At 43.7% G+C, this 26113-nt stretch overlaps 8 protein-coding genes across 8 annotated transcripts; 3 read left to right on the top strand and 5 right to left on the bottom strand.

Moving 5' to 3' along the window:
• Window positions 1–872: 872 nt before the first annotated feature.
• On the top strand, window positions 873–4292 carry O0I10_006936 (uncharacterized protein; the record flags this gene model as incomplete). Its single annotated transcript, XM_058486959.1, has 1 exon — window positions 873–4292. One exon carries the CDS (start codon window positions 873–875, stop codon window positions 4290–4292), a length of 3420 nt encoding a protein of 1139 aa, XP_058342294.1.
• Window positions 4293–4916: 624 nt separating this feature from the next.
• On the top strand, window positions 4917–6086 carry O0I10_006935 (uncharacterized protein; the record flags this gene model as incomplete). Its single annotated transcript, XM_058486958.1, has 4 exons — window positions 4917–5165; window positions 5228–5333; window positions 5445–5944; window positions 6009–6086. The coding sequence occupies 4 exons, from the start codon at window positions 4917–4919 to the stop codon at window positions 6084–6086; spliced, it is 933 nt and encodes a 310-aa protein (XP_058342293.1).
• Window positions 6087–6479: 393 nt separating this feature from the next.
• O0I10_006934 (uncharacterized protein) lies at window positions 6480–8115 on the bottom strand (the record flags this gene model as incomplete). Its single annotated transcript, XM_058486957.1, has 3 exons — window positions 6480–6829; window positions 6896–7739; window positions 7891–8115. The coding sequence occupies 3 exons, from the start codon at window positions 8113–8115 to the stop codon at window positions 6480–6482; spliced, it is 1419 nt and encodes a 472-aa protein (XP_058342292.1).
• Window positions 8116–8206: 91 nt separating this feature from the next.
• On the bottom strand, window positions 8207–10576 carry O0I10_006933 (uncharacterized protein; the record flags this gene model as incomplete). The annotated part of the gene is made up of 8 exons (XM_058486956.1): window positions 8207–8255; window positions 8947–9412; window positions 9467–9527; window positions 9583–9723; window positions 9779–10039; window positions 10104–10245; window positions 10307–10477; window positions 10548–10576. 8 exons carry the CDS (start codon window positions 10574–10576, stop codon window positions 8207–8209), a joined length of 1320 nt encoding a protein of 439 aa, XP_058342291.1.
• Window positions 10577–11110: 534 nt separating this feature from the next.
• On the bottom strand, window positions 11111–12344 carry O0I10_006932 (uncharacterized protein; the record flags this gene model as incomplete). The annotated part of the gene is made up of 4 exons (XM_058486955.1): window positions 11111–11658; window positions 11724–11805; window positions 11862–12082; window positions 12140–12344. 4 exons carry the CDS (start codon window positions 12342–12344, stop codon window positions 11111–11113), a joined length of 1056 nt encoding a protein of 351 aa, XP_058342290.1.
• A 695-nt stretch (window positions 12345–13039) lies between these two features.
• O0I10_006931 (uncharacterized protein) lies at window positions 13040–15713 on the bottom strand (the record flags this gene model as incomplete). Its single annotated transcript, XM_058486954.1, has 9 exons — window positions 13040–13134; window positions 13197–13468; window positions 13524–14071; window positions 14131–14510; window positions 14567–14811; window positions 14880–14976; window positions 15038–15285; window positions 15344–15462; window positions 15528–15713. The coding sequence occupies 9 exons, from the start codon at window positions 15711–15713 to the stop codon at window positions 13040–13042; spliced, it is 2190 nt and encodes a 729-aa protein (XP_058342289.1).
• Window positions 15714–17889: 2176 nt separating this feature from the next.
• On the top strand, window positions 17890–20812 carry O0I10_006930 (uncharacterized protein; the record flags this gene model as incomplete). Its single annotated transcript, XM_058486953.1, has 2 exons — window positions 17890–17993; window positions 18067–20812. The coding sequence occupies 2 exons, from the start codon at window positions 17890–17892 to the stop codon at window positions 20810–20812; spliced, it is 2850 nt and encodes a 949-aa protein (XP_058342288.1).
• A 222-nt stretch (window positions 20813–21034) lies between these two features.
• On the bottom strand, window positions 21035–22944 carry O0I10_006929 (uncharacterized protein; the record flags this gene model as incomplete). Its single annotated transcript, XM_058486952.1, has 3 exons — window positions 21035–21241; window positions 21306–22159; window positions 22227–22944. 3 exons carry the CDS (start codon window positions 22942–22944, stop codon window positions 21035–21037), a joined length of 1779 nt encoding a protein of 592 aa, XP_058342287.1.
• Window positions 22945–26113: the final 3169 nt, after the last annotated feature.

The following is a 26113-nucleotide window of genomic DNA, read 5'->3' as shown; positions in this document are numbered from 1 at the left end:
AAGAAATGTGGGTATGTGTTTTCACGAAGCGAGCTGGGCAGGTTTTACCAATACATGTACATTCTTTGTCGGGAATCTGGCCCTATCGCCATGCCTCACCTTCACCGGCCATGCTCACTTTTCACCTAGGCTTAGAGATTTGAACGTTCATATACGTAAGGAGCGTGGGCCAGTATGTAGAATATATCCATGGATGTGTTTTATTCATATGTGATTCTAATACTATTTCTTCACTCTGCTAGAACAACTTGACACCGTATGAGTGGCCTATGTAGTGGTCTCTCAAGTTTGCAAACGAAGAATAACAATCGAAGTTGATCAATCTCCGTAAGGGTACATTTTCTACTTCACCATTGAAGGTGCTCATCTTAATTATAATCCTCGTTTTAGCCAAAGCCATACAGATGTGGCCATCCAGGTTGCGGATGGATCCCAATCCCCGCATGTTAGATCCCCAGGCCTCATACACAGGTTTACTGTAAACAAGAATGGACATTCAGACTTGAAGAGAAACGGCCAGAGAGACCTTGAAACCTACAAGAAAAGTCGACACCGATGATGCTCATCCGTATTGATCGCATTACCCAAGATCACACATCCTTCCTCCACTCTTATATAGAAATCCAGCTCGTTAGAGCAAGCAGATTTGCTATTTACATGAGCAATGAAGAAAAGGGCACGATAACCCAACATAGTAAGAAGGGTAGATAATGAACAAAAGAAGTTGTAAAGTGATAATAGCCAAATACGCATATGATGCATGAAGGGATGAATAAAATTAAACGAACAACATGGTAGCGTAGATCACGTGGAGTTTGGACAATCAAAATTCATTGGATGTCAATGCGGTGACACTTTAACCCTTCTTTCGAATGTCTTTATCACCTCTCTTTGAGCAACTTATTCCTATTCGCCAAACATGCTTTTCAAAAAACCCTTTGACTTCGCGACAAGATAGCCAGCAACTCAATGAGCGATTACGCGACCTACTCGTCATTCTAAAGAAGCGATCAGAATTTGAGACATGCGATGCAGCGATCTATGGCATTCTAAATGATATGCTTGTGGCAGCACTTTTACGTATCAAAAAGGCAAATGCACGATACGACAGCACCGTTGAGATATGGCTTGAATGTATGCTTGCACTTGTCAGCTATGAACGGTGGCAGCTTCTTGCTTCGTCACAACTTGTACAGCAGCTCGTGATTTTGTTTTCAGACATGATTATGCCACCCGATAAAACAGCACGCGGAACCACATTCCAGCAACAACAGCAACCTGAAGAAATCCAGCATTTAGCAATCCAATGTCTCTCATCGATTCTTCCAGTACAAAAAGGCAGCTATTCTTCATTATCGCCTAGACCTGATTTGATACAAGCGTTGCAGGATGTGAAGTTTCGATCTCAAATTGGTTACACCGTCACTGCATTGCTCGAATTATCGCTCAAAGCCGATGCCATGGAAATGCGACTTGATGCCATGGCAACGCTCAGACAACTTTTATTGGACAATCTCAGAGATGAGGATATCATTGCTTTCATGTTGCCAAAGATCGTATCCAATCTATGTCGTATCATGTACCAAAAGAAGGAAAAAGAGAACCATCGCATTTTGGTGATTGCATTGGATGTCCTGGGTGATGTGCTGGTGCATGTTCTTTGTGATTCCAACACTCCTGATTATATAAGTCCAGCCGTTCATTCATTTCAGGATTTGGCACATGTCGGCATTTTGGCAAAGACGACAAACACAATACCTGAAGAGCAGGAGCAGCAGCAGCAACAACAACAACGCACCAAGGAATGGTATGAAACAATTCAACAGCGGATCGAGGAGCAATTGCAGACTATTTTGGGAGGTGGTGGACAACACAGCGAATGGCGTGTACGACGAGCCTATGTTCGATTTGCAAACAAGCTGTTGACACGATGTACACAAACATTGGACAAATGTGTGCCATTGTTACTCAAGACGATGGTGCTACACTTTGATGATCCATACAAGCAAGTAGCCGTCGAATGTAAGATGCTTGTTGGGGAGTTAATGACAAGTGAATCTTCTCCGCAATTGACGATCATCCCCACTCTTCAATCCAATCTTTATGTATCTCTTACAAGTCTTCCTACATGTTTGATCTCTGGTGGTGACGAACAAGAGAAGGCGAGTGCTATGGCTTTGATCACTGGCTACGTCCTCATTCTTGGAAAGCACGCTGAAAGTGTTCTTGATAAGGGTATCACTCGCAATGCGGATGCATGGCTTGCTGCACTCACTGTGGATCGTGATGGTCTCAACATTCTTGATGAAGCATGGCAAAAGAGTGAAAAGTACGTCGATTTGCAACAAGAGGATTCAGCCACAGCATCCTTGGTCTATCCCAAATTCCGATTCAAGCATCTGGTTGCCGAGCACACGGTTGAACAGGCGACACGCATGTTGAATGTCATTGGAAGCAAGAGCAGTGATGTCGGTTATTGGATCAATTTCTTCAAAGGATTCATTCATCCATTTAACGACAATGAATGGGAGCCACAAGCCATCTTCGTGATTCATGCCCTTCTTTCAGGCGCTTCCTCTCGTGATGAAGATGATGGTGGCGATTGGGGATTGCGTATACCCAAGGAAGAAGATGATATGGGAGAAAAGCAAGCCTTCAAAACTGTGGCATTACAGGCGCTTCATGATATGATGGAAATGGTGATTGATCCAGCAGAAGAGGATCCATTGTCTCAAAGCAAGGCCATGGTATCAACCACACCAGCAACGACGATGACAACCACTGAGATGGAGACTTCCAAGGTGCTTTCAATATGTTTTGGATTACAAACAGTGGGACTATTGGCGTGTATTTTGGAGCGAGAGTATATGCAAGATGAGTTGATCACGATATTGTATCCGCTACTGGCACATCTCGGTTCACCCAACATTTCGATCCACAGCTACGCATTGACAACATTGGATGTGATTGCTCTTGTATGTGGGCAGAGGAGCGCAAAGGAGTTATCAGTGGCCAATTGTGATTATATCATCAACATGGTGACACGCCGTATGACGGTGCTTGCTGACAACATGCGAGGTCCACTTGTGCTCAAGGCTCTTGTTCGTATTGGTGGTCATGCCATGGTTGACTATCTTGGTGATACAGTTGAAGAAATCTTTGATGCACTTGACAGGTTCCACATGCATGGATGGTTATGTGCACAACTATGCAGCGTGCTTACGGAGATCGTCCTTGTCTTTTATCGATCCACCGGCTTACTCGACATTGAGCCTTTCACTGATGACGACATTGAAGCAACAGGAAAAGTGGAACAGCATCAAGAGGATATCAACCCTATTTCGAAGGAGATTTATGAGTTTATTCAGGCACAGCAACAACAAAAAGAGTGTATTGACGACCCAGTTGACAAGGCGACAACGGAAGAAATTGGACGTTATTTCTTGGAGCGACAACGTCAAAAGGAGAACGAGCAACAGAAGGAGGAGGAGAAGAAGATGAAAGGAATGACAATGGATGAGGATGAAGATGATACAGCAACAATGAATCATGGCAATGATGATGATGATAAGATACCCCTTTCGCCAACTGAAAAGATGACGGCTGATATCCTGCAAAAGGCACAACACTTTTTGACATCTCCATCACCCAATGTACGATCAGAAATACTTGCGCTATTTGGTAATGGTGCGTTTGTATTACAAGGACGACCCGAGACTTTGGTACCTTTGATTGCTACAGTATGGCCATCCATTATGCAACGATTGAAATCCGACAATGAACAACATCATACGATCATACAAGCTGTGGTATGCGTTGGACGACTAGCAGAGAGTGTGGGGGATGCACTATCACGCCGATTTGAGAAACAAGTGTGGCCACGATTTCGTACATTGATGCAACAAGGACAAAGTGAAGGTGTAGCGCAATACTATTCGCCGTTTTCTTACATGAGTCGTTTGCATGGATCCATTCTTCAAGCTATCACCAAGGTAGTTGATCACGTGGATGTATCCGCTGAACTTGTTCCCGAGCTGCAGGCAGCCACTCAACGTTTTTTGGACGAGCGTTTTCATCCGGACTTGCAAGAATACGCCATCACGCTTATGATATCACTTGCCAAACGACATCCAGACACCGTATGGCTAGGTCTATTCTCATTGTTGGGCGACAAGGCACGAATAGTAGCCCCTGATCCCATGTTGAATGATTTTGTGGTACCGGAATGGTCAAGAAACAAGGACAAATATTTAGTGAGGAATGCACGAAAACTGTTGGATCAAATTGCGTAATAAAAGATACATGTAAACAACGACCCGTTGCAAGTCTTAAAAGGTTTATGGGGGATGAGGGGTAGAATACTGCGTTTGACTGACGATTACTTTGAAATTTAAACTGCCATCTCAATTCACTCTTTTCTTTCTCTCTTTTTCAATAAACCCCTTACTTTCCCATCACCATCGTCACGCGATATCATGCCATTCTGTAAAAGATGTGGTGAATTGGCTCGATCTGAAAAATGCAGTAAATGTGGTAGCGTCATTCAAGGTAATTAGAGCTTACATTTACGTCCCTGAGTGGGCGGGTTGGGTGTACATGCATTACTGATGCAAAAAATGTTCCGATTAGATCATACAATATCAGCATGTTCGACACCCTCAGTGGATCGATGGCAAACAAGGTACAGTGAACATTATGCAAGGTCATGCTCTTTATGCTCAATTCCTATGTCAAGCTATCTTGGAAGTGTGATTGGGCTTGACAAACTTGCACCACCATCATCATCAGGTGATGGGAATAAGAGTGCTGTGAGTAGTCCAATAAGGTCACCTTCATCGTTGCTTAGTCGAACACGACGTCCTTCATCGTTGGCATCGTTTTGGGATTCGAAAAGAGTGGCACCTTCTCCAAGACCTATGGCCAGCAACCCAAGCTTAAAGAAACCAAAGGAGCCCATGCCAGAACCATCCTTGTCACAAAAGAGTAAGAAAAAGTCGTCGGGTCCATGTGCTGCATGCCATCAGCCGTTGAGCGGCAAAACAGTGCGATTGCCAGAGAGCACCACTCGCTATCACTGGGCATGTCTCAAATGCGCTCAATGTCAAGAACCCTTCAAGGATACATCCTTTTACACGGATAATGCACGTCAAATTTATCATCCCAAGGTAGGATTTCACATATGCAGGGTTACACACACATATACATGTATGCTTAAATGACATTCAAGTGTTACACAGCAGCAATGACAGAGACACAAACGTGCGTGCGATGCTCATCCGATATCAAGGAAGCGTATCTCGTCATCCATCAGGCTCACATGCATCCCAAGGCAAGTAGTCGTTGATTGTGAAAATGAGCATGTGATTAACTTGTAGTGATTTAGTGTTTTCGTTGCACATCATGCCAAAAAGTGCTTTCTCCATCGTCGATTTACACCGACACAGGGGCAGCGGCCTATTGTCAACCATGTGCGAAAAAGACCGAAAAGATTCCTGACAATGCTGAAACTCGTATTGTGCCACAATTACATCCACCACCACAACCACAAATCAATAGCCATCCATTGTCACCTACATTGACACAATCCATGGAATCACTCTCCACGCTTGCTAGTAGCCATTCTAACGGCAGCAGTACACCAACATCACCCTCCTCTCAACAACAACAACCCGCACAACAGCAGCAGCAGCAGCAAAAAGTGATGCCTTCATCCTTGATGAGTCGACGTGCCAAACCATTACCTAAATTTGGTATGCGTAAAGTGTGTGCTGGTTGCAATCAGACCATTGCTTCTGTCCATGATGAAAAACCAGGTCCAAGAGCAACACGCTGGCACAAGAAATGTTTATGCTGTCAGGGTTGTGCCAAGGTGCTTGATTCAGCTGCTGTCGTGCATGATAATCCTGGTAGCGGTGGTCTTGATCCTTGGTGTCGTCTTTGTCTTGTAAGTAATCATTCAATTGTCACGTGAGTCACATCCCCCAGCCAACTCATTCCTCTTGATATAGCTTGCCAACAATAACAAGAACCAAGCTATACCCAATAGACGTCCCAATTCGAGTACCGTTGCTGGTGTCATGCATTAACTAAATATACCTTAATACATAATACAATCTTTGTTGTCCTTTTTGGAAGCATGCCTTTTTTTTATTTTGCCTTTTTTTATAAAGCAAGTGTGAGAGTTGTGTGAGTGTGTGAAAAGGTGATAAGTGAGTGGTGATGGTCATTGTTGGGTAGGTTGAGAGGTTGGTGTATAAAGAACAAGTTTGATACAAGCAAACGAAAGAAATAAAAAAAGGGAAAGAGACTCTCTTTAAGCCATTCTTGAGTTTACGCGCCGTATGATGTGGTTGTTACTTTTTGGATCATGCAAATGGATGGTTGGTTGGTTGTGTGTGTGTGTGTGTGGAATAAAAGGAAAGAGAGACAAACAGCGAGAGAAACAGAGCGAGAGAGCGAGATCGAAAGAGAGCGCCTTTTTACTTTTGGTTACCGCCACCACGCGACTTTCCACCACGAGGAGGTCCTCCACCACGACGGTTTTGTTGGAATCTACGTTCATAGGATCCACCAGTACCGTTTTGTTGATGACGTGGGTATCGGCCAGGCACACGACGCTCTTCCACAATCACTTGGACTTCACCCACTTCCACACGACGTTGCTTGAGAGCTTTCTGGCACGACTCAGGGTTGGCAAATGTCAAGAAACCAGTGGGTTTACCAGGAGGAATAGTCACCGATTTGACTTCACCAAATTCAGCTGTAAAGGCTTCCTTGATTTGATCAATCGTCAAAGTCTTGATATTCTTAAGGAACACGTCCGTGGTTTCTATAAAGAAAAACATCCATCCATAAGTACACTTGAATACGCAATTCCCCCTTTATAATAACTTACCTTTGTTGGTTTGGTCTTTACCATGATCCTTACCATGCGAGGGCTTGTTGCCTTGAGAAGGCTTGGTCTCTGCAGCAGGAGTGGCATTGGTTGTAGTAGCAGCAGGGGTGGTGGCAGTGGTCGTAGTGGATGTGGCATTGGCAGTAGTAGTAGTAGCAGCAGCAGCAGCAGGTGTAGTTGTAGTAGTTGCTGTAGCAGCTGTAGCCGATGGAGATGAGGCTGACGACGAACCCCATTTGTTGTCAGAGCCAGCCGCAATGTTGGACCAGGTCTTTGGTGCCTTGCTCGATTGTTCTTGCTCCTTTGTCTTTTCCTGATCCTTTCCTTCTGTCACCTTTGATTTGTCAGCAGCGGCAGGTTTCTCTGTAGTGGCGGGAGCAGGCTTTTCCTCAGCAACAACGGGCGATTGTGTGTTTGTGGTGACTGATGCAGTCTCAATGACAGGTGTAGATGATGTAGTAGCAGCTGTGCTATTCGATTCGACGACTGATGGATATGTGATGGGCTTGGCAGATGTATTCTCGGCCGCCTCTTTTTGCTCTTCTTGATCCTTTGCTGCTATCTCTGCTGCTGCTGCTGCTGCCTTTTCCTCATCACATGTGTAATAATCAATGTTGACTTCATCCTTGAGGAAACGGAAAATGTCATTGAGGACATAGTAACCATTGATTTGAGGAGCCAAGAAAAAGGTCTGACTGAACTTTTGAAGAGGACCATCCATATTGCACATTTCACCCAACACCTGTACGAGGATACCATTGTTGGCCGAGATTTGGCTATCCACTTGAGAAACAAGTACTCTGCAATCTTCAAAGTGCAAATCTTCAATCTTCTTGCGGATTTCCTGTATAAGAAAAATTAATGAGTCACCCTTAACAAAAAGAGGAGAGAAAGAAAGCGACAAGGGGATACCACATGCAACAAAGAGAGTGAGGGGGTTGTTGGGTGGGTGGGTGGATGGGGTGTGCGTGTAAACGAGAGATTGATCAACCTACCTCCTGTCCTTGGATTGCCGTCGATGGTGACGATTGACCCTCATCACCTCTCACCATGAAGGAATCCTTGCCATAGAAACCGTACAACTTGTTGGGGCTCTTGTTCAAGAAGGTATAATATTCACGAACAAAGATGAGACCAATCTCATGCGAGGCAAGAGGGGACTTGCTGCCGTTTTCTACAGGCACATCGGCTTGAGTTGGCTGGCTAACAGTGGCAGTCATATTGTATAGACAGATCTGACAATCAGGAAGAACAATGGACGAGTGAGCAATGCAATGCAAGGGACGATGCGTTGGTTTTCAAGCGAGAGAGTTAAAAAAAAAGACTCACAAGTACTTGACGAGGAGGAGGAGAGAAAAGGCTGTGAACAAGACGACGACGCGCCACGCTTTCACTCTTTGTCACGCTCGGCATACGAATTCATTCTTCTCACCACCAACACTATTACTGCTGCACCCCCACCTCCCACTTTTGACCCATAATTTCATTATCCACCTATCTCATCATATGGAGTACATTATTATTATAGAAATTTGATTCTTTCATCACTTTATAAACATCGAAGCATACCATCTACAATGGGAAATAGTTTCATCTCCTCCTTGCTGATGCTTACTGCTGCTGCGGCAGGCAACCACCTTATTTGTGTCACATCCCATGGTCCCAATGCTTACAATGACATCCTTGACACATTATACAGCATGTTGACATGGATCCGGGTACTCAATTGACTTGAAAACTCAAAAGATTTTATTGATACTACCCTGCTGCTGAGCTTTAGCTGAATGACAATCGAAGTTTCGTGAAGTTTCTCCATCATCCCTATCTATCAAATATCCAATCACTTTTCTCGAAACATCAACGAAAATACTCACGTGCCCAATGCACCTATTGTACAATTCTTTATTAATTCGCTAAGTTGGATGTATCATTTGAAAAGCAAATCTGGTGGAAATTTTTATGTAATAGCAAGGTTGGAATCAGGAAGCAAATCAATGTGAATGTTGTACTATGATAATTTGATTGTTGGCTAATGTAAAGAGCGGCTGTACAAGTAGTATCTCGAGGGTCTTTCTTGTTGTTTCCTTTTTGCTTTGTATTCCCTGGACCACCGTTCTTTGACTCTGGGTTGATTGTTCTGGTTGCTACTAGTAGTAGGGGGTGATCTTGTTTCTCGTGTTTGTCTCCATCGTTTGGGCTTCTTTGTGTTGTTGGTATTGTCTCGATACGAACGGTAACCTTCTTCCTCCTTATTATCAAATGATTCTCTCTTCCTCTTTTGTCCAAAGTTCTTTGCAGGGCGAGCGATGTTCAATTCAATGTCTTGTGCTGTGAGTATAATCTTGTCATTTCGGTATTTGTCTTCTCGATTCCTTGCTCCAAATCGCCATGATGGTGCTACCAGTGGGCCAATCATTGATGCTGCACTTTGAGGTGTATCCAATAATGCCCTTCGTATCCAATCAAGTACAGCTCGTATCCGATCCATGGTGGTGGTAGAACGTGCCACATTCACATCTATCATATCCTATCAATCACATGCTCCCTACGATGCTCATGATCGAAACTTACCCGGTTGATCTGGATCATGGATGATAAATTTATGAGGATGCTTCCATTCGGATATATTGGGCTACAAGGAATGAGTATGAGCAACGAGTTTAAAGAAGGAGAAAGGTGTAAAGTACCTTGGTAAAGAATCCTGTATCATCAAATTGTAGGCCTTTTTTGGTATAATCAAAGTTGCCATAGAACTCCAGTATCCCCATCAACAAACGTCCTAGGTAATCAGGCGCCTTGGGATCCATCGCATTGTCCTTAGCTTGGTACTAATCATCGGTTGATCAATACTTTGATGATTCCACATCCAAATACCCTACATACCTTGATATAATGTACAATCATGCATACTAAAGAGTATCCGGCTAAGCCTGATGTTTTTGCAGATATAAGACAATAGTTGGGGTCGTCGGCAAGTTGAATGCGTAATAAGACAAATTTCAAGAACAAGTAGATGGGTTTGAGCGCTTTGTGTTCTCGCATCCATTGCAATGTGCGCGTGGAGCTAATCGTGTCGTTCGCTATGGATATGTCGGCGGAAAGTTCGTTGCGATAAGGCTGCACAACCATCTGTATCACGGGGATCTATAAATGCCCATCCATAAATTAGCTACGAGTGGTACGTTGTGTACCACAATGATCAACTTGCCTTTGCAGGAATGAACATGACTTGACGATAAAAAAAGCCCCGTCGTGATAACCTCCTGAAGTCCTTGGTGAGTCGATGCATCAGTTGTCTCACTTGGGCTGGCTCAAGCTCGGTCTCCAATGCCACGCGCATATCAATGTCACTATCAACCACCATGTCAATATCCAACCCTTTAAAATGCCCACACATACATACATACATACCTGGAAGGTAATAGAAGTCCAGTTTCATACGATCCGAACGCATGCACCTCACTCGAGTCAATCTCCCTTTCGATCACCTTCTTGATCTCGTTAAAGGCATAGCTGCGATCTCGCTTTTCGGTAGCCGTTGGCGCCAAGTATTGCACAAAGTCAACCAGCTCTTCAGAAAGCCTACAATGCACATTGTCAGCTCCAACTCCAACTCCATGGCACGGTCAAACTCCTGGTCTCATGGACTTACTTTGAGTAATTGAAGTCGTCAGCGGGCATCAGGTAAAGGAGAGAGAGGGGGCGGGTAGTAAAGCACTCAAATCTTCATGCGCCCTAAAACGACTTTGTTGTCAGCCAATGGTCACACGTCCATTAATGAACTCATTGCTTTCACCCTTTGCTTTCAATAAATACAAGTGTTTTGTCATGAATCAATAGGGTTCAAGGTGTTCATGTATGCAATTCAGGTAACAACTTAAATCCAGCTTGGTTGAATGTCAAAAAGTACTCACTTTGGTCTACAGTAAATACTTGTGAGATCATTCATACTCAAGACCAGGTAGTTCTCATAGTAGCAAACTCTTCCTCATCATCAATGTCCAATGCAATATACTCGTATCACCGTTGTCATCACTCATTCAATAGCTTATTCCTGCCTTCGGGATAATGTATATTCATGCTTTCATTTAGGAAATATGTACAAAGTAAATGATGTTATTGATGGGAGGAGGGGTAAATATAATAAAGTTGGAGTGCGTGTGTAGGGGTATCTGTAATTGTTGTTCACCGAAACGAAGAGGGATCAAGGACTTGTTACGATTGTTCAGCCGTGTTGGAAGCAGCAGATGAAGTTTGTTGACTTGAAGGTGATGTATAAGGTGGAGGCTCCATATTGATTGCGACATCATCGTTACCACGTTGGTTGTCGGTATCATCATCATTCTCCTCATCATCATTGTTGTTGTTGTTGTTGCCACTGTTATTACCGGTTGCCAAAAGAATCGTATCCCCTTCCAATCCATAGGCTGGTGGTGGTGCTAATGTGCCTTGAGAAGGAGCCAAACCCCACTTTTTCACATTCGCTTCAATAAATACAAATCCCATTTGACCCAAGTTGACGTGGATTTGACATGGACCATTGGCACCAACGGTGGGGAACAAGTTCCAGCGTAGACCTGTGTATGCATCACCCAATCTTCGTCCATTGCGAGTAAAAAAGACTGTGCCAGTGCGATGCTGATATCCAACACCAATCACATCACCGTGCTGATAGGGAATCCCATATGGCTTGCCGTTGAATACAGAGCTGAAGTATTTGCATCCATTGTGTGAAAAATAGCCAACTGAGTATCGATTCCAGCCTAGAATAAAGGATGACGGTGATGAGTATTTATTAGTGTCACACACGCATAAAGCATCTTGTTACCTGGCAACCGCCAACTTGGATAAGGTTTCGTAGCAACGCCAACAGAGACAGTGGTTGTATCAGGAAGATCATACATCTTGGCCTATATACGTAGTCTCCTGTGAATATATAGATCACATCACTCTTATTATTACATACCTCCCAATAATATACATCCTGGTTCCGTGGCAACGGCAAGTTGGTTTGTACGCAAGACTCGCCATACATGAACTGAACTTCTGTACGACCCGCCACAAAACAATTGGCATCGGGTTCCCACTCGAATTCAAATGCAGAAACGCCTTTTTCTTGTATGGAGATGAGTTGCGGGGGAGTAAGATCCGTTGGAATACTATCAGGTGGATGCCTCTCTTGAAAGACTATAAAAGAGCTCCCATATTAGTATTCAATACCCATTCCTTTTTCAGAGGACTTACCCTTTGCACGTTCATAACTTAGTCTTGCATCCTCAGGCAGTGTCGCTACTTCGTCTTCAGGTTCAATGAGCCATTCGTCAAAGTCGGCATTGCCAACATTTTCGGACAACGCAATAGGCGATCGGGTGAAGCACAAGAGAAGTACAATCACAAGGAAGAACACAATGACACCGGTAAGAAATATCCAGCCATAGGTGCCTAACATTGCTTTATATGTGGTGTGTGCGTATGTATATGGTGTGACGATTTGTATACGTGTAAAAGAAGAAGAGAGAGAAAGAGAAAGAACAAGGTCGTTCCCAAATCCGGTGTTGAATAACCCCTTCCTTTCCAGTCAGCTGACACACAGGATACGGTTTCACTGCATCGTTGTTCCTCTCTCTCTCATCCTTTCCTCTTTGTCTTCCCATTTGTCTCTATAAACTCCCTCCTTCCTCTCAATTACAGCAATTGATGATTGATATCTTTGTGTCTCGCATGTAGCTTTATTATCTTAATGCTCCTTCTTAATAGCCATTGCCGGTTAATGCGAATAAAAACCATATTAGATTAGCTATTCAACTTGTTGTTAAAGGCATAAATAATTGGGTTCAGCTAGGGCTACTATGAAGAATGGGTGGGTACACAAAATGAGAAGAGTCATTGATGTCATACTATCCAATGATGTAATCCTTTTGCACTCTAAAGGAAACTCCTCTATCGGAGACAACGAGAGCAATGGACGCTCCTGCCAAGATCCACTACTTTGGCACCGCATTGTTGTGGGGTTAGTGCTAATTTGTTACATGAAATCAATACACTTTAGCAAGCATAGATGGATCGTCTAATAGCAAACATCATTTTTATTCTCAATAGTGGTGGTAGTAAGTATAAGTAAAAGTTTTAAGGATCGTTGCTGTATTAAGCTCTGAGCACCTTGTCGCCATATGTTCGAGCATACTTGCCAAGGGCCCAAATGGTAAAAGCAAACTTGTAGTTGGGATAAGAAATCATACCTAAAGTCAAGCAATAGCCTGTTAATCATTGATCCGGTCATACAATGTTTCCTTTCACTTACAGTTGTGGTTAAAGACACCTTCAATATTCTCTTGAAGCCATTCACCAGTCTCTTGTTGACGTTGCATGATAAGCTCAATGCCACGACGAATAGGTTCTTCATGTGGGTATTTGGCTTCCATCAATGCCATCACGGCCCAAGCAGTGTTACATAGCTGGGATTTCTCGTTTTGGGTATACACCTTGTCCTCGCATGATCGATAGGTTTCGCCCCATCCACCATCGGCTTGTTGCTTGGAAATCAAAAAGTCGCATCCCTTGCGAGCATGTTCACTGTATATAACATAATCAGCACTTCCTTGCCGGGTTAATATATATCCCAACTTGCCTGTTTTCATAATATTCTTGAACACTGGCGAGACTTTGAAGAGCAAACATGGCTGCGTAGGTGAAGCAAATCGCCCAACATCCATACCAGGATCCATCCTCACGCTGAACCTTTTTGACATACTCGGTACATTCCTTTGCCGTTTGCAATACTTCATCTCTGCGATACTCAGGATCCACTTTTTGGAAAGCTACCAGGCCCATAAGCACCGCTGTGGTACACTCAGGATAGCTGTATTCGGTCATAATGTTGCCAAAGACTTCAGCAGGATTGAGTTGTTCAAGCCAATGGGGTCCACGGATAGTCTCATAGGTTGCAAAGCCGTCATTCTTGTTACGCATGGACAAGAGCACATCCACGGCATCACGTAACCGCTCTACGCTCACCAATTGTGGCATACCAGGTATCTTCTGCAGTGTCAATACACCCTTGATGCCTTCAGCTGTGCAATCAGAAACGGTGTAGCCTTGATCACGTGTACTAAATGGCCATGCACCCTTGGAAGTTTGACGATAGCAACGCTCATAGTTGGGCACGTTACGACGAATCTACCAATGCCTATCCGTTAGGGACGAAGAAAAATAGCTAGATCCATGTAGATATTTACCTGAGTGATATCCATAAACTCCAATGCTTTGACCATGTGATCCCTGTAAAGCTCCACATCCGCCAATTGTGCCTCAGCAAGTGCTTGAATGATAAAGCTACAATCCCAAAGCTGGCTGCCATTGGTGCCATTCATCATCATTCCCTCGGGTCCCATCCACATGAAATCTTGGTTGCGTTTGACGTGTTCTCGGAATTCGCGTGAATCCTTGCCATAGTGGTCATACACCACCAACCAATTCATGACCTTATTGACAGGGCCAATGTCCAAGAAAAAGGTGTTCTCATCCTCCATCTGAATCTGCTTGACCGTTTCCTTGAGAGCCATACTACGAAGCCAATTGAGTTTGGATGGCACCATTTCATAGTAGGTCAAGGCCTCTGTATCAAAAGTGAATCAGTTTCAAATATACCCCTTTGCGAAGAGAGCGACCTACCATTCAGGACATCCATCAATTTGGAATGGGGTGAATATAAATCAGCTGGGCAGATATTGTTGCGCTGCTTATTCCAGTCAATTTGATCGTAGGGCTGAGTATACAACTCTTCACGCAAAGATTGGGTGAATTCGGTGAGAGGTGCTGTAAGACGCTTGGCATAAACGTAACCCATGGGCAAGTACACCATACGAGTATGCACCCACCAGTTACCAGGATTGAATGGTGTCCACTTTGGCATGCACCTAAGGCACATCCATCATGTCAGCTCATAATAGAAATAGAATCACATGTCAATTCAAAAAACACGTACCATAATTCAGGTGGCACAGGGTTCATTCCTTCCCATTCATATACACCAAGGGCAGCAAGATAAAACTTTCCCCATGCTGGAGCACCGGTAGCACCACCTAGAGTAGATCCATGCTTGAATAAATGATGTCCATGGTTCAATAATAACATGATCCTTACCCAATTTATGCAACGTGTTTCTTGCCTTGACCATAGCAGGATGATCAGCACCAAGACCAAGGATACGCAAAGTGACATAATTCAATGCCGTGCCAAATACAGTCGAAATGCCTTCAATATGGATACCCCATCCACCATCCTCTGCATTCGCACGATTCAACAAGTAACGGATAAGCTCAAGACGCATTGGTTCAGGTACAGGTGTTTGTGTGATATAATGCACGATGATCAAACCAGGGATCAGGAACCTAGCAACGGGTACCATGTCAACCATGTTGTTGTTGATATGTATATATATAACCTTACATTGGACCACCGTATTCACCACCCCAATGGCCATCCTCGGTTTGAAGTTGACGATAAAACTCGAATCCATTACGTGCTGCTTCGAGGGGCGTTTTGGCTCGTGGCAACGTGGGTGCATTCTATATCCAAATGAACTTGTTAAACATGTGTAAACGCATTCGAAGAGGCTGGCAAGGTAAATTACTGTTGGAAGACCGAGATGGTACTTGTCCCAAAATGTTTGTGGCCATTCACGACATTCTTCGTCCGTCTCAAGGTAATGCCATGTCTGTGCACCTTCTTCAACACGTAGACGCCAACGTGACAGATCGGTGAATGCTGGCGTTTCGGTGAGGTTGAGTTTGGCTGAGTGGAAGGCTTCTGGTTGCATAGTGAAGAAGAAGAAAAGAAACACGAAACACACGCAGGAGAAAGAAGAGGAATTAAGAATCAGGATGCGGACCTCTATACAGCTCGCTTGTCGCCCCATAAAGTTACGCTGCATATTACTTGGTGTCACATGTGAATCCAAGAAGCAATAAAGATCTTTTTAAAGGATGTGTGTGATTCAGGAGGCAATAGATGATGCTTGTTCACCCCATGCTGATCTTGGAGCGATATACTTTTGACGCGTAAAGACATTAGCAATGATAATAAATGATTGATGGTGGAATGCATAGCAATATCCAAAGCAGACATCGGCGCTGATTTACCCGACCAAATAGCATCAAAGCTTTGGTTGCTCTGCACTACAAGAGCTGCCATTTTATCTGCATCATCTTCCGGACATGCCAAGACCTTCATTGTAATGCTATATTAGGAATGCTATTCGACTTGCGGCGAATCCCCGGTACACGGGTAACAATATCACTGGCCATACTGTTTATCTTCATACTTGTTTCCTTGACAACCATCACTGCTGATCAAGCTCTTGAGGTGCTCCTTGGCAACGCGGTGGATAGCTCTACCAAATACCGCACGAACGTCCTCTTATAATCAACGAAGACCAGATGGTATTATTCGAATCATTGAGGATCATAATTGCGTGGATTACTTGCATCTTAGATAAGAGAGTTGCATAAAGCCATTAAGATTTCGTGGTACTCAAACTATCGGACAGGTCTTGACGGCCATGCACACGCTAAAAACCCGTGTTACAGTGCTCAAGCCTCGTACCTAGAATATCACGTGAAGGTGGCTAAAGACCAAGATGCTATAAATGGCGTACCAAATAGATTGTTGGTCTATTGCTGGAGGATAAAGGATGGCTTTTTGGATTTGATCAGCAACGATTATCTCCATATTTATAATGCTGGCCATTAAGAGCTACCATGAGTATGCTTGTTTAGTGTCATGATGTACCGGTAAAGCTTAGCCGGTATGCCCTGATCATGCCGATGGGAGCTTCGCCGCCGTTTTATCCAGACATTCGGATCTTGTCGTTTTCAACCATCTTTTAGTTGTGGGAAGATGATTACTTTCATTATTTCACAACACAATGAACGTGGTATGGAATATAGACGATAGATTGATATTCAGATTATTACTCATGTCACTTGATTTGAAATAGCCAGTGCACATGTGGTATGTGTTTTGTTTGTAGCCAGCCAAATTTGGATGAGTTTGCCCATTCCTTTTTCTTTTGCACCACCATGTGGATGGGTTGTATTCTGAAACGATTATAGCATGGGCTCCGCTTGAACACAATCAATCATCCATCCCCCCTTGTCTTTCAGGATATCATCCTGCTGCGTATGTTGTCACTTTACTAAATAAACTTCGGCACGGTATCAAAGCGCATGCAGGGGAAGAAGAAATGGGAGAGGGTGTTGTACTATAGGCATTGATCCCCATTATGGGACTATAGTAACGGGTTTGTGCTGCACCATCATCAAAAACGATGCTGCTGACGGGTAAATTATACCACACAACATCGGATGATGGTGCCATAAGGCCCGCGACATCATATATCGCCATTAGGACATGGTACACAATACGCACATGGATTGATTCTTGAAAACAAAAGGGAATAAAGAAATCATATATCTGTAGTAGTAATGCCATGATAGGATGAGTACATAGCTTGTTGGTGTCAAGAATAGAAAGAAATGATGATAATAGGGTACATGTGGCTCAAGAGGAATATACAAAGATGGCAACACATGGAATCATAGGAAGAATATATGATCTAGACAGGTACAAATAGACTTTTATGATCGAAGATTGATAATGGATGGGATAATAACTTAGGGCAGCAGCAGCAGCAACAACAATGTCCTTATCTAGCGGCGCTTTGGGCGCTGGTCTCTTTTTCTTTTTTCCCCTTTGGCTCACCAACCCCTCCTTTCCTTTTATTTCTTTTCTGTATAACTTTGCCACAACCTTTATCTTTGCACCTTGTACCGTCAGTGAACAGCAGCAGCAGCAACCACCGCCTCAACGCACACAGCAATTCCTCCCGCGTTCTCACGCTAGCTTCACCTTTACCCAACTTCATTGACGTGTCTACAGCCGTTCTCTCTCTTTTCTTCTCATCTCGATCCGATTAAACACACCACCACAACTGCATGGCTGATGCATCAGACCCCCAACCTAACGACACCAACGACAATCAGCCCAAAAACAACTCGAATAACCTGGGGGCTGCATGCTTTCGGTGCAGAGGTTTTAGGCATGTATTCTTTGTTCTCTCTCTCCCTCATTCGACTCCTCTTTTAACACCCCATTTGCTTAAATGTATATAGACATGCGTGCGACCGTCAAAAGCCAGCATGTTCTCGGTGTAAACGACGAGGCATTACATGCACGTATCCTGAAGCTGCCCCAACGTTAAAGAAGCTTCAAAAGGCGACAGAGACTCTTGGCGATAGGATACGCAAGTTTGGTGATCGATTAAAGTCGACTGAGGCTGGAATGCCCAAAGAATTTAGAGCCATTTCATTACAACGACTTGCCCAGCAACAAGCAACACCATCATCAACATCATCACCACCCACTCCAGATACAGCATCAGACACGTTATCCATGGCGTCATCAGAAGCAACATGCGAAAGTAGTAGCAAACAACAACAGCCGCATCGATTAGCTTCCACCAGCAACTTTTCTGTGTATCCATGCGGCAAATGTTTCAAGGATCTACAGCAATGCGACTTGACACTTCCCAAATGTAGTCGTTGCGAGGCCAATAACTTTGAATGTGTCTATGGCAAAACGGAACCCAAGGCAAACCATGTGTCTCAAGTATTGACGACAATGAACAAGGTGATGGATCAATGGCAGGAATCGATCGATCGTATGGCTCGTGATTTTGCGCAAAAGACAAGAGATTTTTCTCAACGCACCAACAATGCATTTCGAATGAAACCATTACAGCCATTCGCATGGAAGATCACATCCACAGGTCGAGGATTATCAGTGGAAAGCAACGTCAACTCGTACAATGACCTTTCAAAGCTAGTGGATCAATTTAAGAAAAGTATGCATATTGGACCACCTGTGGATGATGGGGATCGAGACAATGATGATGGAACAGCAGTGGGTGGTGAATCACCTGGGTCTATGAGAACAGCAGCAACCGATGAACGACAAAGGATAGCGCAATCAGTGGAATTAGATGATACCAGCTCCGTACATACATCATCGGGGTTTTCGTTTGCAGTGTGGAATTCTTGGTCACATCCCATGCACGCAGTACCTCAGGATTATCCTATCGATATCACCGATGAGTTGACAGATAACCTAGTCGAGCTGTATTGTCGATCACCATGCTGTTCAGCCATTCGACTTCCAATCATTGATACGACCGAATTCATGAGACGCTATCACGATCCCGATAATCGCCCTTCCCAAGTATTGATTTATGCCATGTGCTCCATGTCAGCCCGTAACGCATTTCAATTGCATATGTGGAGTAAGCGACCGGCACACGAATCACCACAATACAACATGGGCAAAGCATTGTCGATTGCCTATTGTCTCAAAGGACGTGAAATGTTATCCGAATGCTTCGATGAACCATCGCTTGACAATTGCAAAGCAGCCATTTTACTCTCCTATTGCAGCTATCAGAATGGCTATTCGGGTGTGATTTATATTTACGAGTGGATCGCATACAACATGGCACGAGAGCTTGGATTGTATGATAGTGGACGCGAATTTACTGAGGCTGAAAGCAAACTTGTATGGTGCTTGTATTATTTCAATACGTGGTATCGTGTCTTGCAAGGTGGATCAAGTGCATCAGTGGAATCGAGTCAATTTTATCCATGCTGTCCGTTACCAGAACCACCCGTTAAGCCTGATATGAGTGCTATGAAAGAGGAGGTTGAGGATGATGATGAAGCGGCTTGTCAAGAATTACCAGAGCCACCCGTCAAGCCTGATATGAATGCCATGAAAGAGGAGGATGAGGATGATGAAGCAACTCGTCAAGAGTTGGTGGATTATTACGTGTGGAGCACATGGTATTATCTTATCCGATTGCAGATTCTTCGACACGATGTCATGTCTCGATTAGTGGCTATTCAGACGACTCCCGGCAAAGCAGATCCCAACGTATCGCTTGAATTACTTGCATTACAAGATCGTCTCCAGGAATTTTACAGCAGCTTACCCGATGAATGGCGTAGCCCCGATATTGCAGCCATGGCAGCGGCAGCCAAAAATGGTGGTGGTAGCAGCAATAGCCAATGTTCAGGATCACCAGCGACAGCCATGGATGGATTATCACCCTCATCAGCAGGATCATCCGATCGACATTATCATATTGACATTGCAAGCTTTGCAAGGTTTTGTATTTTGCATGTGCACATTTATTACAACATCAACAAAATCCTATTGTATCAAGCATTCTTTCCATCTGAGCACTTTCCAACCGTACCATTCTCGATCCAATGTTTATATACATGCGTGGATGCAGCATCGACCATCACACAAACGCTTGAATACATGTCACAGCAACACGACGAATGCAATGTGCCACTGATTGGGTTCCTATTCGCCAACATTGTCTATATCAAATTACTCAATTATCACGAGCATGAACGATGGTCCGATTTTGCGCGTCAATGTTTACAACTCTCGGTGGATATTTCCAAAGCATCGGTCACCTACATGTATGATTTTGAGCGTGCAAAGACCCTTGTGAGTGTGATGGAGCAAGATGTACGTGCATTATGTGGTCCTTCACCGCCATCGCCTTTCAACAACATTCCCATGTGGCCGCATTATTACCCACCTCCACACATGCAACGGACCAACAGCGTTGATTCTTCATCAGATGGATGGTCACTACGATCTCACAGTTCAATGCCCTCTCCACCTTATCTTCCAGTCACTTCTTCCTCCTCTTCATCCGCCACTCCAGCAGCAGCCGCAGCAGCAGCCGCTCACCATCATCATCATCATCATCATCAACCTCACCAATACAGTAAGCAAACAACAAGCATCACTGGAGTTCCTTCTCGTTACTACGAAATGATGCAACCATAGCATACTTCATTTGCCCATCTTTGTTTTTCCTTTTTCTCTCTTTCTTTTTGTTCTTCCCATGATACCTATTACTTGTTTCTCTTTTTTTTGTGTAATTTGGCTTTCGTATACATCTGTAAACATCATCCTCTTCATCACCATTAATATAAAAGATGCCAATCAATATTATTTCATATGCTGGTAGTGGAATGCAAAGATATGTATATAGATGTGTGTGTATGCTTACGCATAAACTTGGGTATTGGATGGAAGAACACACTGCCATTTCTGTACAAATTGCCTGATACCGGAGGATTGCATCATGGAGGGTGATGACATGAATGCATGAAGTAGGCCCACCATTGCTTCTTGGCATGCAACATGAACACGCTCCACCATCTTGTTACCATAGTACAACACTGAAAATGCCGCTGACAAGGTATCCATCAACTATACATACACCCATTTAATACTCTTGCAATTCTTCTTCCCTCCTTCTTTTTCTCTTGCTTACCTCGATAATCATGCAACGATCATTGGCTTGGAACAATGTCCATACGATCTGCACCAATCCAAATCCTGCACGCATACTTTCCATGAGGGCTGCTTCCACTTGGTTGGTTGTTGCCATGTCATTGTTGTTGCTAGGCAACTCGGTAAAGTAATCTGACCATCCACGATCATTATGCTGAGAAAGGGACTGCATCATATTGGATTGATGAATTTGTAGTTTGCCAGCGAAAAAGAGTGCGTGCAAGCGTAACGCATATCGGTTGACAAGGCGAGATGTGCTATCACTGGGATGTGGATGATTGGTATATGGAAAGTTTTTCCGAATCTTATCACGCCAGGATCCCAAATCATGATCATGTTGGCTGATTCGAGCAAGACCTTCAAGTTCTATTTCGAGAGCAAGGAGTGGTAATCTTTCGTCTTCTGATAAAGGGCGTAACCGAACCAGCGGCTGTTGTTGTTGTTGCTGCTTGTTGTATAACACAGGTGGCGACATGGTACGCATCGCTAATAGCAAATCGGTTTGCAACATCCATGCTTTGAGTCTTGCAAAGTCCTCTTTTCGAGTTGCATTTTTCTCAGCCATGCACATGTGTCGTTCTGCCAAGGACATGGAATATTGTTGAGTGGGTTTGCTGCTGCTGGTGGCAGCCGAGTAAAGTTGCATAAGGATCAAGGTTTCAAGGGTGGTTTTGCTGGGTCGATCGAATTCCACAAGATCGTGAGCAAGTTGATAGCAATCCTCTGCCAGCTTGTCCATGAATGGGTATATCCCAAATTGATCCGGATGACATACCATCCCATGCACTGCACTATATGCATAGATGGCACACACAAGTCCTGCATGCACGTGTCCTAAGATCCCCAAAAGTCAATCCTTTTCCTTCTTCATGTTGCTATGATGAACCTTGCTAGGACTCACCTTGTCGATATTGTTCAAGAAAGCGATCTTTGTTTGTACGTCGATACGATGTGCAGTTCAAGTGCAGCCGCACCAATGCATCAAACACAGATGCAGGGTATTGGCTCAGCTGTTGTGCAAATTGGTTAAATGTACCAGGGCTATTCAGCAAGCTTGACGGTGTAGTATCACCATTGATATGGTTCCATGGATCATAACCACCACCAGGTGTAGTAGGTGTAGCTGTATTGTTGGATGACCCACGAGCTAACATGGCTGGTCTGTTTGCTGTTGCTGCTGCATGAGCTTCTTCCATAGCCGTTGCCACCGGACTTGGAAGTTGGTTACGGATGTCGGACAAGGCGCGGTACAACTCGCCAAGTGTTCGGATGTTGGTCTCTACCTCGAGTAAAGAACGACGTCGACTATTGCCAACTGTTTTCCATCCTTTAGGAAGCCATGCTTCTTCATCTTCTCCTTGTATGTTACGTTGTACTTGTTGTTGTGATGGTTGTTGATGTTGTTGTTGTTGTTGTTGTTGTTGTTGCTGAGAAGAACTTGGTGGCGTAGGTGGATATGTCAGCTCATGAATAAACTCATGATGGCTTGGATAAAACGAATCGGGTGGTTGTGTAGTGGTAGAAGCTGTAGTGCTAAAAGGTGACATGTACGAGTATTGTGGAAGATTCATGGTATCTTTGCAGTCGTTGTTTTCAGAGGTAGCCGTTGTAGTCATCATAACAGAAAAGAAAGAAATAGATGCAAAAATATATGTATGACAGGAAGAAGAAGAAAAGAAAAAGGAAATCAAGGGGAAGAGTGGGAAAGGGGAAAGGGAAAAAAAAAGCTGGCCAACCAAACAAAAAGGAGGTGTGGGTGATCAAGATGGCTTGCTTTACTTTTGCACTACTACAAAGGTTTTTTCCCCCGGAAACTTGCGCGGGAGCGCGTGAACGCGTGTGTTTGACAAATGCAAAAAGAGATCGACTTGACGTACGACCATCCTCTTTATTGCAGTGATACGATGCACATTTATCACCACAACCAAGAGAAACCGGTAACCTGTATCTTGCATACTATGGTGTGCAGTCTCCTTGGTGCCATCGGCTGGTCTCTCTTGCATGGTAACCATGCATGCAGTGCCACCACACCTTAAAATGAAACCTCCCCCCTATGTACCCGCATTAGCGTGACACTGATTTCCATATGCAATTGGTGGTTACACATGTCGCGTGACGCAAGGTATATCCTGTAGCTGATAATATTCTGGGAAATGGATCGCATAGCTTTATCATCATCATCCTTCATAGCAAATGTCTAATGGAGCCGCTATTACGCTTCGTAGCCGTTCAATGCTATACGATACCAAAGAAAAGGACAAGGTCTGCTGTTGGTGTTGTCTATATTAGATGATGGATCGTCGACAATTAAACCTTAGTTTACGCATTGTGGCCGATAACTTTAATCGCACCTCGCTTCAAATAGCTCACTCACATCCTGGAAGGGAACATGTGTGCAGCTTCTACTTACATGGTATCGTATTCTTGGAGGTATGCAAGGTGCATTGTAATACACAAAAGCCCCCTGTATAATAATCAAGGTGGGTTGCTTGCTTAGGACGAAAAAGTGATGGCTCATGTTGATCCTTGCAACCTGTCGGCGATCCAGGTATTGTCAAGGATCGCAACCAAACATCTCTTTACATAGTAAAATAGCTTTTTTTGTAGCGCACCAACCTCTCACGTGAGGTGCTTTTTGAGAAACCAATCAAAGCATTGGTGAGAATGCCATTTTCTTCAGCCCATTTCTAGCAACGTGGATGCTATTGTGTTTTTTCTTGAAACCTATTATAGTAGACTCTAACTTTTCTTGCGTACCATAACCCAATTGTAAAGGACACGTCATCCAAATGGAGATGTTCGATATTTGATTATGTAAAATTGAGTCAGCAGCAGACCCTGTTTTGGGGAATTCAAGATTACGCTTTATGCAGATCCATGGCTTCTTGCATATACCGACAAAAATGAGCTAACAAGTTTGCAAGGCCATGACTAGGAACATCACAAGGAATGGAGGTGGCTCTAAATACAATACTTCTCTCCCATGTCTGAATCAGCCACGCAACATACTATATTGGTACTGGATGACTGATATTATCGTTTGACCCTTCCCTTTTTCAAGACCATTAATGGGAGCGAGCACGTTTTTGGGGGGCATTCGTAAGGTGCTATCTAGCAACTAGCCAATGCTTTCATAGATGCTTACCCCTAAAATTGTTATGATGACCCAGCACACGAGGGCCCCAATACGATCGACGTCATTGTAGTTCCCTTCATAAGCTGTTGTAATGAGGATGATGATAATGATACTACGGCCAAAATACGATCAAAATACCAGGGTAGTCCATAAATACAATGATGATGGATATGAGAAGATGGTGATAATTTTATTGGAGATGATGTGTAAGGTAATAAAATGGCTCATGAGCACTTTTTTTCTTTCGGCACGATGGGAACTCGAGATGACATTGAGATTTTCGGACATCAGCAGTAATACAGGATCAAGCCTTTTAGCGGGAAATGGATCCCTCACATCACGTGACAGCATTGCAAGTCATTATCCATAGTCTCAAAGGTATCCAATGTTGATAATGATAAGGCAACAGTTATACATCCAACACCATCGCGCTTGATAAGAGGATAAGAGTGAAGAAAAAGATAGTAAATCTTGATCATAATAAGGCTAGCCAAGTATCCAATCCCCACTTGTCAATAGTCCTCTTTGAAATAATGCCAAGCCGAAAGTCACTACTTTTGCTGGAGGAGCTGTTACTAGGTTTCACTTTACCGAAACCAAGTGGATGCCCAAGGTCTTGTTGCATCGAGCAAAAGAGCTTCATGAAACAAGATGACTAGGTTTACCTTAATAATGAAAGAGCCTTATAACAATGACAACAATGACAATGAAAATAGAATAACAATGAAACACTAAAGATCATTTCGAATACTGGTACATGGATCCCGAAAAAAGGATCATGCAGCTCACGTCAATTTGGGCTTTAAAGGTTTCAACAATCAAAGAGCGCAAAGATGGAAGAAAGAGATATTGTGTGGGTGGGGGCAACATCCTCGTTCATATCTGTATGGTGGTCGTGGGTATTTTGCGATCACGAAAGAAGGAGAAAAGGGAGAGGGAATGATGGTAAGCTGATACATAGATGAATGGCCACACGTTTTATATGCAATTCCTTGCATTCCAGAAGCCATGGTGTGATTGATTATCCATGCATAGATCAGCCCACCCTAAGCGAATCCAAATTAGAAAGATTGCAACATCCATCTTCATCAGACAACAATGGCAATGATCTGCTATCGGGTAATGCTGTTGTGTCCATAGGAAATCATCCCTTCAATTGCATATTAGGCTACCTGTTACACTTTAACAGTGGTAGTATACGTGTATGTTTACGCAATAATACGATCCAATGGCATCGAGCAATCAAAAATTACTTGATATTGATGGCAACATGATCTACCTGGGCCCATGATCGGGGGAGATACGACGGCTCCCATGGGATCTCCAATATCATAGTGGGAGCGAACACATCTTGTTCGTTGGGGGCATTTATAAGGTCTCGACTTGCAATCTGCCCCTAAAACGATCATCATTACCCAGCACACGAGAATCTGATACCATAAGCATTATGTGATTTCCCCTTTAAACCATGTTGGCTGAGGGCTTTATTCATATCGATGATGATGGATATCTCTATATATGGAATGAATTGGGGTCCATGCAACGTTGATGAAAATGATCACTACTAGCCTAGGTCCCAAAAGAGTGCAAGAATGAAGATGAGTGGTGGTAGCTATGCAACAAGTTGTTGGGAACACAAGTAGCTGCAGTAG

Source organism: Lichtheimia ornata (assembly GCF_029851405.1).
Source record: "Lichtheimia ornata isolate CBS 291.66 chromosome Unknown scaffold00032, whole genome shotgun sequence".
NCBI lineage: Eukaryota > Fungi > Mucoromycota > Mucoromycetes > Mucorales > Lichtheimiaceae > Lichtheimia > Lichtheimia ornata.
The sequence above is the reverse complement of the archived record's forward strand: the minus strand, read 5'-3'. Positions and strand labels throughout refer to the sequence as shown.